Below are 11,652 nucleotides of genomic sequence, written 5' to 3' on the forward strand. Positions count from 1 at the left end.
TTAAGAACAGCTTACAGTGTCAGTTTGTCTCAATAGAACCTCTAATAGTTGAAAAGAAATTAGGTAGAGAAGTTTTAATTCCATGCAGTCAAAAATTCAAGCAGGAAGAACAAAAGGCAGAATGTGTCCTAACAGGGGGCCAGAGAAATGTGAAACACTCCCAATAAAGCAAGAAATCCAGGGGCAAAGGGTAAAGTCCATCAAACAAACAGTCCAAAAACACAGACAAATCCAAATGAACAAGTTACTAGTGAAAAATCAGGACTAAAACTGGTGGCAAGAAAGCTAAAACTAAAGCGCAAAGGCTAAAGTGAGCAGTGTATATCCTGAGGAAGCTGATCAGGTAAGTGAAAGCAGATGTGGTGTGAGTGAGTGTGTGTGTGAGCCAGAACTGGCTAACAATGGAAATGAGTGGCAGGTGTGATGGGCAGAGGCACAGGGAAAATCCAGAGAAAACTGGAGACTGAGTGGAATGACAGTTTCTAGAGAAGTCTAGAAGGAAACAGGGTCAGGAAAACATGGAGCAGATACAATACTAGTACTGTGACGGTCTTACTACTGTTAGATATTAGTAAAGCAGTTAGATAATTGTTAGACAAATGTGTTAGTAATGCAGTTTATTAAGATTTAAAGTCTGCTCTAGTCTGTTTTGTTTCAAGGTTAGCAGACAGAATGTTGATTCTGAAAAGTGAACCATGACACTAATTCTTTTCCTGTATTAATCTTGTGCTAGAATATTAGGTCTGAATAAATGAATGAATGCCTTAGCTACACACCACATGACAACATACACACACATTGAGATTCTTCATTTTGTTATGACTAGGTAGAAACACAGCTGCTCCAACCACGTGGAGCTCTAGATAAGAGATGGAGTCTTCGGACTGACTTCATCTGGGTAAGGGGTTAGCCCAAAACTTATAAATGTATTAGGCTTTGTGTGACCAGGGACTCCACTTTCCAGCAGCCTGTGTGTGTGTTTCTGGAAGGGAGAGCAACCCGGGTCGTGTTTGTAATTTTTACTTGTGGTTAAAATAAATCAGCACTAAATGAAGAAAGGCGCACTCCTTCATTATTCAGAGCTGTCCAATAAAAGAACTGGGGTATTACACTACTCATTTTACTGTGCATCTGTTTCCACTTGAGATTCAGATGACAATGTTTTAGTGTTATTAAAAAAAGGCTTTTCAAGCTGACATTTTCATCAAGGCTCCCAGACAGACACCTTTCAGAATAACAAGGAACAGGATATTTTTGTTGGGTGGACCTATACTTTCATACTATAGAGTTGGTTCAAAACTTTAACTTGAGTTCTACTTTCATGTCATTTCCCCCAGTTAGAGAAATCCTCCTTGTAAGAAATGCATGATAAATCCTATCATTATTCCAGGGGTTTGAGCAGGGATGAAAGTGATGATTTTGCCTCATGGGCACTGAGTGATGCCACATCATTTTGTAAATTCTATCAAAGCCTATCTTCTCACCCTCTGTTTTTCATTCTGTCTTCTTTTTAGTATGTTTCCTCCCTACCTGTGTTTCCTTCCCTCCAGCGTTTCCTTCCTAACACAGGTATGCCATTCCTCTTTCAGCTTCACTGCATGGCCCCCTGTGTGACACCTGAGAGCACATCATAGCTGAAGCCTTTCTACACCAGAAACAAGGGCATCACTGAGCAGACATGCCAATGTCTGTAAAATTATCTTCAACTTAGCCATTTAATATGTTGTTTTAATCTTAAACTCTTATTCAGTGTAAGTATCATTCAACCATTAATCAAGTCTTTCAAGAAAACCATCACTACCAAATTGTCAAAGCTACTGTATATGCTGCATGAAATGTTAGGGTATCACCAGAGTCATTACAATACATATTTCTGAGAACCTGCCTGTGCAAAATGTTTTGCAAATCTGTCAGAAATTCAATGAATTGTTAGGGTTTATCTTCTGGTGATCATAAAAGTATGTATTGAAATTTGATCAATTTGCATAGCAACTTGAGACATTTTATACATACACACAAAGAAGACTTCATTGTGGTGTTATAACTTAAAGGATCGCATCATTATGATACATCCACTGGGTATCATAAAAGCTTGTACCTACTTTAACAATAATTTGTCCAATAGTTGTGGATTTATAATAAGTATTTCACATTTAAGCAACATTGCCATACCTTCACCCATGCTATTAGTATGAATAAAATTTATTGGTGGAAATGCCCTAATTTTTTCAGAAAGTTTTCAATTTTACTCTATTGTCCTTGTGTACCTTGTACTTCATTGAAGTATCTGATGTACATCTTGAAAAGCATTTACCCAGCATTTCAACATGCCCTTGTCCCTTCTTCTGCTTGCCAGTGCTTCTGCAGATGTTAAATTGTGACACCCTTAGTATTTGTGTGGACTGCCTATTTCCCAATTTCAGCAACCACATTGAATGAAGATCTCCGAAGCAAAGGCTTAAAAGTTATTTACAGAAAGTAAGGCTCCTGGCTCTGAGGACGTACTACTGTTAATCCTTAATTGGATTCAACGAGGACAGGAAACTGTTTTTCTGGCAACAGCTTCAGCAACAACGAGGTCTGCCAGCACAAGACGGAGAGGAAGAGAGAGGATTTGGCATGACAGCCAAAGCAGACTAGGTGGTCTTGGTGCAGAGTGAGCACCAATCTGGCAGAAGGCTGCCGAGCTACACAAAAGCCAGTTACACAATAGTACTGGGTACTGGGTGTCTGGGGAATTTTTCCCCAGAAGTTCCCTGTTTAGCCAGTAGACAAGAAAAGACTTTTCTGTGAGAGTATACAGTGCACAGTAAGCAATCAATTACCTCTAAATGCCACACAATACAGCTAAAATTGTTTCCTTCAGCCTCAAGGTGCACATTCTTTTTGTTCACTAATAGTGAGGGAGCGCCTATGTCAAACGTCTGCCTGACAAAGTGCCGCCACCACAAAGAGGGATATGTGGTGGAGCTATTTTTCACAGGGTAAACAGGGTCATAAACAATCCATAGAAGAGGCAATTACTTCCTGATCTGACACTCCAACCCATTTCAGCCAAATGAACAGCAGGAGGGGGTCTCCAACTGTGGTCTTACAAGCTGCTAACCAGGTTAGCTGTACCGCTAACACAAGCCAGCATTGCTATACCAAAATGGTCAGTGGCTCTTTCCAAACCTCAGGAGCCATCTGATGTTGCTCAAAAGGCTCTTCTGCTTTGTGGAACCAGCAGGCATCTCTAGTCTGAGCTAACTAGCTACTGTAGCAAGCCAGGGGACCTGTCATACATATGTGATTTATGGGTTAAATGTATTCTGCTTTCTATACATACTTCATTTTGAGCTTTCCCACCATACCTTTGGTGCTTATAGTATTCATGGCATTCCCCTTCATGCTGCAACACTGCTGCTAAATTATAGAAAATGTATTCTCTATTTAAATTTAGTAATGCCTTGTGCAAAATACAGCCACCACTACATACATGTAAGTATGGGGATAATTCAGTGAATAGAAATGGGGAAATTGAGAGGATTTGATAAAAATGCAATGAGTGCATGCGAGGGTAGGAAATCGCACAGGCCGTACCTGATTTGAGCATTAAGGGCTCCAGCAGCTCTGTTATTAAATCTGTTTATGTGCTCCCACTATCACGGCTCCAACCTGACAGTCAGAGAGCATCTTCTGATCAAATGGAAAGCAGCAAAGGGAATATGTAATACGTAAATAATCAGCATACCAGTGCAACGTGGGAGTTTATCTACTGTATTTGTCACTTGGGATTAGTATACCTGATGTGAGTTTAATGGGCAAGAGCAGTAACCAGGAGTACGGCTTGTGAAAACCTCAGGGAGCATTAATATTTTCTCTGAAATTATTAGAAGTGTAAAGTAGCATGAATGGAAATATGCAAGTAACGCACAGCTAAATCATATTTGTATAAATGTCTGTAGTTACTTTCCAGCTTTTTGCAGTGTTTTACCATGTATTTATTTTTATATTATTTTATTTGTTACTATTTTTGAAAAACTATCAGATTATTCTTTTGGTTGAACAGCTGAATTGTCAACTCCCGTATAACAAGTTACCTAAAAACTTTAAAAAATCTTTCTTTGACATTTTGTTCCTGTCTGGCTTTGGTCTGTAAGTGTAGCATCCACCTAAGATGCTAGTATTACAAAAATGAGCAATAAGCCATAGACAAGTGCCTTTTATTGTGGCCAGCCTAAGGTACACCTGTAATAATCATGCTCTCTAATCAGCATCTTGATATGCCACACCTGTGAGGTGGATGGATTATCTCGGCAAAGGAGAAGTGCTCACTAACACAGATTTAGACAGATTTGTGAACAATATTTGAGAGGAATAGGCCTTTTGTGTACATAGAAAAAGTCGTAGATCTTTGAGTTCAGCTCATGAAAAATGGGGGCAAACACAAAAGTGTTTCATTTATAATTTTGTTCAGTGTATATACCATATTCAGTTTCAACTTCTTTTAACTTTTAAAAGCACCCACTTATTTGACCAACTTAGTTTCTTACTATACCGCACTTTGAAACTTGTGCATCCGCTATTCTTCTTGAGGTGCCAGATGCTAGATTAAGTGACTTTGGGTGATAGAGCATTTACCACTGCTGCTCTTAGGCTAAGAGCAATAAACTGAAGCTTTTAGAGATGCTTTCAAGACCCGTTTTTTAAGACCACTTTTAATACCCATCATGTCCAGCATTGTTAATTGACTGGACAATTTTCTATTTTATTTTATTCATTTGTTTTCACTCATTTCAGTAATTTTAGTGATATTTCACAGAATGTCATAGCATTGAATGTCATCATTTTGATATTTCTTGACCTGTACTGATATTTTGTTTATTTTTTTCCTATTACTGTTTGGTTCTATATTATTGTAAAGCAACTTTCAATGTTTTGAAAGGTGCTTTGAAATTAAATGTATTATTAATAAATACTATACCGTAACATTCATAAAATTTGCTGCAAATAAATTCCATGAAAGCCTTCCGTCATCTTGTGCCAATGCATTTTATTTTTTGTTTAGCTTCCCTGTGCACCCCTGATCAGGGGAGTTGACCAAAGCACCTCTCTAGTAATGGCCCAGCGGAGTGTGGCGCTTCTGCACATCTTAACATGATATCCGTCAGGCCACAAATAATCCCCCACACTTAAAACATAACATATTGTCACACATAATTTCACAGAGTTCTCTATCAGCTCTGCATTTTATCCACCTCAGCAGACCAGCTAGTCTCTGGTTCCTTACTTTGCTCAATGGCACATTGCACTACCGCTGTAAAAGAAGGGGTACTTTACATCACATTTTGATATATCATCTTAGCAAATGTGTGATCAGACCTTCACTGCTAACAAATTTCTGTAAATGAAATCAGGGTGGCAAGTCATCCTACTGAATCAAAACACTGGATTTGCAAACTCAGCAGCATTTGAGCAAAAGTCACATTTGGATGATCTCTTTCTGTCCAAGCTCCAAAAGAGCCACAGTGAGCATGTAAACAAAGCAGAAGGGACCCTGTATCACAACAACAGGCTCTTCAATATCCTTCTGTGGAAGAAGACTCACTCCCCTGCCCTGGAAAACTCAACCTTTGTGCATCTCTTGTGATTGTTTGTAAATGATGCGGCATTGATTTCAGCCTCACATGGGATTTTCTGTGTCCATGCAATTTAATGGAAGGAGGTAGAAACAGGAGAGATAAATGCCACCCACACTGTGACTACTGTACCATATACAAGAAAGCCTGCTTTATAAACAAAATCACCCAAACATAAAAACTTGTATTTTTTCTGACACAGTAACTCAACTCATGGGCTGATTCTTCTCATTGTTTTTCTGCAAAATGATACTAAAGTAAGATAATGCGGGGAAAAAAAACTGATGGTACATGTGCCTAATATTGTTGTGCTGGACAAAATATTTAATCAACTCATTTTGCAGCACTGTAAATGTTTGTGGAAAAAAATGTTGATATGATGGGCGTATCAAAAATACAAATTAAAAACAAAACCCTCTGTTGTATTTTGAAAGGTGGGATGGCCAACTGCTTATTTTGTTATATTACACAGCCTTATGTTATGTTACTGTTTACTTGCCCCTTGCATTGGGATATGTACATGCACATTGAGAGCCGACGTACCAGAGTCAAATTCCTCATGTGTCCGACACACCTGGCCAATAAAGCTGATTCTGATTCTGAACTAAAAGGTTAGTCAATCGTGTGTCGAGATACTGCCATCTGCAGACTGAAACCACAAATTACATTTCAGTCTGGAAGCTCAGAGTATTCAAGATGACAGGGAAGTAACAAAAAGATTGTTCTTGTTCACCAAATTTCAAGTGAAAAAGTACTTCAACCCCATCAGTTTTGCACTGATTCAGGTAACCCTGGAACTCCTGATGACCTTACAGACTTTCTTGTTTCTGGTTTTAACATTGCAGCTGACTAGAATAATGCTGACTACAAAAACACTTTATATACACTTTAGCCACCAGACAAGGCATTCTATTGGATAATTACATTCTTCCATTATTAGATCATTAAAATCACCTGCATTGTCGATCTCCTTTCATTTTGTCTTTATAATGCTATCTTGTGGTCAAAACAAAAAGAAAAAACGAAAACAAGAAACTGTTTGTTAAAATAGGAAACACATTATTATAAGCCCTGTTTAAATTATGTATCTAAAATAGTGCGTCACAAACTTTAGATACAACTTTTGAGAAATAGCAGTGATACTAAGGTCAATTTTTCAACATACATGAAAGCTTAATTATTGTTGTTTGAAATGGACCAAGAGTGAAATGGATTGATTTGAAAATACAGTTTTTTTTTTCTGAGATCAACAACAAACTCATGTTCAAAAGTGAAAAAAAGCAAAAACCCAAGCAGTGAGATGATATACACACAGATCACTGTACTCTCTTTAATGGTTTTGTAGCATGACAGAACAAAGAAAATTAGCATAACATACAGAAATATCTGGTTAACTCTGTCCTCACAGTTTATACAACTGTTTCATTTTTTTCTGTCAGAAATGATCTCACATTGTCTATACATGATTCTGATGCAAAAATTAACATTCAGCAAGGATCCCCGTTCATGTCACCTAGCATCATTAAAAACATTGTAAGAAATAAATCTAAAAAAGTTTAACAAAACTTTAAATAACTTTTATAATGTAAAGCTGTGTCCTTATGACAAGTGTATTTAAAACAAGTATGATATTCAGTGTGCTCCAAGGAGAAAAAAGTGTCAAGCAGGCATAAATTATATTCATCCTTCTGCTCCTTCCAAACTAAATGCAGTGATTATTATTAAGATCTTTACATACTATTGATTGTTTTCACATACTATTGATTGTTTTGACTGAAAATCTAAATTTCACCCTCTGTGGGTTAGATTCTACCTTGGTACTGTTGTGCAGTTAATATAAGAAAGAGTAATTAGAAAAAACAGAAACTTAAGTGATGGGCAATGAACAGGACATTTTAGATAAGGACATTTAGGATTTTCTCTTCAAGTGGTATACAGATATGGCCGATGCAAGAGTTTCACGTTTTACTGCATGTATCCTGTGGTTCTTTTGACAGAGTAAAAGGTCCATAAAAGTTAACTAACCAATTCTATTCTTGTGAAACAACACTTGCTCCACAAGTGTGGTGTTACAGCAGAACAGATGCTTGATGTAGTAGCTTAACCAATAAATATAAGAATGTTGGGAGGTGAACAGTGGATCTTCTATTAGATCCAAACATACGTCTCCCAGAGTCTGTTAAATACTGTACATGTCAGTTGTGGCAGGCTTAAATTTCCAATGTGGCAACACACAGCGCCAGTAGCACCACAGACACCAGGCTTAAAGTGGGCATGATCCTAGATCCTTTACCTGAGGAAGCAGAAACATCATGACATAAATGAGGACAAAAAAACTAGGGCTGCACCAGTAGTCGAACAGTGGAGCCATTAGCCGAGAGACCTGTCAGTTGACCGAGACTCTTCTATTCAAGCCTGTCTTTATTTTATTATATTTCATTTTTTGTCAGCCAGTGTGCATTACAATAGAAGGTAGTACCAGCCCCTGGTAGTTTGTTGACTTCTTCTCCTCATTTTAGTGTGCTAAGCAGAAATTTGCTCAATGCTTCCCCCTGTGGGCAGGGGTGGGGGTTACCCACTTCAATGGTAACACTGTCCGATACATGGATGTACAGTAAGGTCGTATCTATTTAGCAAGTTGCAGAAGGAGGAGAAAAGAACAACAAAACCCACTAAGGCAAGCCACATAAAAGTGAGATTTGTACTTTATTAGAAGTGGTTTCAAATATCATCGTCTGCTTTTACAAGTAGACAGTGTCATGACAATGTGGCTGGTTTTGCATAGCCTAATGTTATGGGAGTCCAGTTTGGTTACCCAGCTCCATTAAAGTGCAAAGTACAGCTGTTTACTGACTGTTACTGTAACATACATACATCCAAACGGGACTAAGAAGCTAACATAAATGAGTGTGTAAAACATTTCAGTGATGATTTATAAATAAGGGGAATCATTCACAGTGCAAGCTGGCACACATCAAACGCACAGTAACAACATGCACTGTGGTGAACTAACAGGAGAATGTTAAACTTGTTGGTAAACTAGGCTATAACCATGTCTCAGGAAAAAAAACTGCCTATAAGTGCATTGTTTTAACAGAAATACAAGCGTGCTGTCTTCTTATTCTGACAAATCCATATGGCAGCCCGACATTATATATTGTCATTTTAAATAGGTCGCAATTTAAATCTTGCATCATATGCGGCTGTCTTTTATTGATTTTTAAATTCTCATAAATATGTTCCTGTCACTCTTTTACATTTAAACACTGATGGTAATGTAGTAGAAATCATAACTGAAATTAATGCCAGTTGATTTTCAGATAGTCTAGGACAGAGGTGCCCAATACGTCGATTGCAAAGGTAGTGTTGGTAGATTGCATGCCATTCAAAAATAAATTAGATGTATCCGGTGTAAAACATGTGCCAAATGTTAACATGCGAATGGTCAGTGTTATGATTCGCTGTGGCGACCCCTAACAGGAAAAGCAGAAAGCCTATATAGCCTATCATCCATCCTCCCTATGGCATTTGCTACTTGATTGACATGCAGGGCAGCCAGTCTGAGATCTCGTTTTTTCTGACACAAGAGTCACCAAGCATGCACAGTCAACCGCACGAGCTACTGTAAAACTCCAGTGAGCAAACTACCTTGTCAGCCTTCGAATTAATTTCTACTAAAGGGTATAAAATGAGTGGGGGAGCCGAATCAAGTAAGAAACCGGAAATGTAGCGAAAACATTCCATGCTGAATGGGGGAAGAACTTTTTTTTTTGCAACATTATATTCGAAGTGCGTTTGCTTGATCTACCAATCTACCATCACTATTCCGAAGAAGGGAAATGTTGAGCAGCACTTTCAGACTGTTAATAAAAACTACAACACTCATTCATACATTTATTTTGAGTGTGTGTGTGTAAAACTGACAGTGAACTGACAAAATCCTTTGTTGATTACAGCCCTAAAAATTTTTTATTTAATTATCAAATTGTTTGTCATACCTATAAGCCTAATCTTCCTGATCGGTCCATCTCCTCCTTCGTAACGCCCGCGCACCATCAGCTCATAATCTCCAAGTTGAGGCATGGGGAAGTCCATGAAGTGCCAACCAGTGATGTAGACTTTCCCATAGATGTAGCCTGTCTTTCTGAACATGACCTGGCAAATAAAATTCATAGAGGATTTTGAACATTTCCACTCTTTCTGTGCATGTAGACTTGTATTGTCTTAGGTGAGATGGGAAAAAAGACAGTAGCACAGCTTCTCACACCCACCTTGTAGTACAGTGGGAAAGAGATATTGCCAAACCAGTCATACTGGATATGATCCCACCACACATACAGCCACTTTCCTGTCCAGGAGATATAGCGCCACATCCTGGGAGGCTCTGGTGGTGCTGTAAACAAAATTATTTATCAAGACTGCATCGAAATCTGTATATCACTGGATTATGGTTACTTTCATTAGCTGTTTATTGTCCAAGATATGGAGTAGTTGGCCTTACGTGGCCTCTTTGTGAACATCTCACAGTGTTCACCAGGGGGTCCAAGGCCAGCTCCATTAAACGCTCGGACCTCAATGAGGTAGTGTGAGTCTGGCAGCATGTTCTCCAGCCTGGTCTGATTGGCTGTGGCTGGAACGAATATACGGTTGGCACCAGGTTCCGGGTCATCATACTTTCTCCAGTATTTGACCTGGTTAGCAAGAATCAGGAATTTTTGAAATTATGCATAAAAAGATACATTTCAGTACTGTGATGTTACCATTCCACTTGCTTTGAGACCAAAACCTGGTGATGATGTGGTGGCAAGAATTGTTACTATGTAATTTACAAGAATATTTAAAAATAAAAACCTGTTATAATACTTCTAAAAAGACAAAATTTTAGGTAACTGGCTGACTGGTTTCAGATTAACATTCTGTGACTGGTAGCATTCACGAGAATCTGGCTGCAGACTAAGTGACCTGAGCAGATTTACAGCTCTGTTTAGGGTTAGGGATAGGTGACTAGTGGAGTTAGGCTAGTGGATTGGCAGGGTTAGGGTTTAGGGGTTGGGAGAGTGAGTGTTAGGGATTAGCCACCTATGTACTGAGATTTAAGGACTTATGACAAAAGTGGCTAAAGCTGGGCCAAACCAGAAAGGAGTTATTCCTGAGTTTCCTGTTTGAATTACTGTAACTAATCATTTAAGTAAGAAATAGCATGGATCTCTACCAAACTGACATTATTATGCATGGCCCTAACCTGGTTTTGAACAAACACCCTCCCACTAGGGGGCCCCCAGGATATTTTGTATTTAGTTTGTAAATCTAGTGTTTTTCCACTGTTTTACATTATATTTCAGACCAAAAGAAAGCTCTTTAGGATTCTGATCTGGGAACTGGGAAATGTTGAACTATGTGTGTATTGGTCTCTTTTTTGTGTTTTATATTGTATTTATGTTAAGTTAATCTCACACGGCTGGTGTTCTTGGTTACACTGTTTTTTCCATTTAGAGTATAGCTGATGGAAACACAAATGCAAATACTTGCATTTGGGGTACAAACCAGTTGGATTTAAAAATTGTTTTGTGCTATTATTTTTAATCCAACTGCTGATCAAAAAAGACTGCACTCAAGACACAGGCCAGGTGCTCTCAGCAAGGGCACAACAATCAAAATTTTAATGTGGTAAGATTACATGTATAAATGATGTGATTCAAGTTTAAATTTCTAATTTTTCTACGGGTTTTAATATTTGGGATAGTATATGAAAAGGTATACCTGCGGTGTATATGGAGGCTATCTTGTATATTTATTTATTTACTTGGTAATTTATGTATGTTTCCACTGTTGCCTCTGTTGGACTAAACCGGTCCTTGCATGTTCTTTTACGAAGAATGCTCAAAGTTGTAATTAACCTTATACATAGAGCTCGGATGCATGGTATACAGCAACATCCACACAAAATCAAGAGGCCTGTAATGGAGATCAGAGAAATCAACACTGAAACCACTATATTTTTCCACTTCCCAAACATCTTATTCAGCCAGTC

General features: G+C 38.3%; 1 protein-coding gene across 1 annotated transcript in view; it reads right to left on the minus strand.

Annotated features, from left to right (window-relative positions):
* Positions 1 to 6,922: 6,922 nt before the first annotated feature.
* The window catches only part of cntn1b (contactin 1b), a 20,191-nt gene continuing 15,461 nt past the window's right edge, over positions 6,923 to 11,652 (minus strand). The window contains exons 21-24 of the mRNA XM_020599621.1: positions 10,123 to 10,312; positions 9,893 to 10,014; positions 9,620 to 9,776; positions 6,923 to 7,914 (exon numbers count right to left, since the gene is read on the minus strand). Of these exons, the coding sequence (XP_020455277.1) occupies positions 7,832 to 7,914; positions 9,620 to 9,776; positions 9,893 to 10,014; positions 10,123 to 10,312 (552 nt within the window). The 3' untranslated portion in view covers positions 6,923 to 7,831. The remainder of the gene's footprint in view (positions 7,915 to 9,619; positions 9,777 to 9,892; positions 10,015 to 10,122; positions 10,313 to 11,652) is intronic.

Source organism: Monopterus albus, unplaced genomic scaffold (assembly GCF_001952655.1).
Source record: "Monopterus albus unplaced genomic scaffold, M_albus_1.0 scaffold41.1, whole genome shotgun sequence".
Taxonomy (NCBI): domain Eukaryota; kingdom Metazoa; phylum Chordata; class Actinopteri; order Synbranchiformes; family Synbranchidae; genus Monopterus; species Monopterus albus.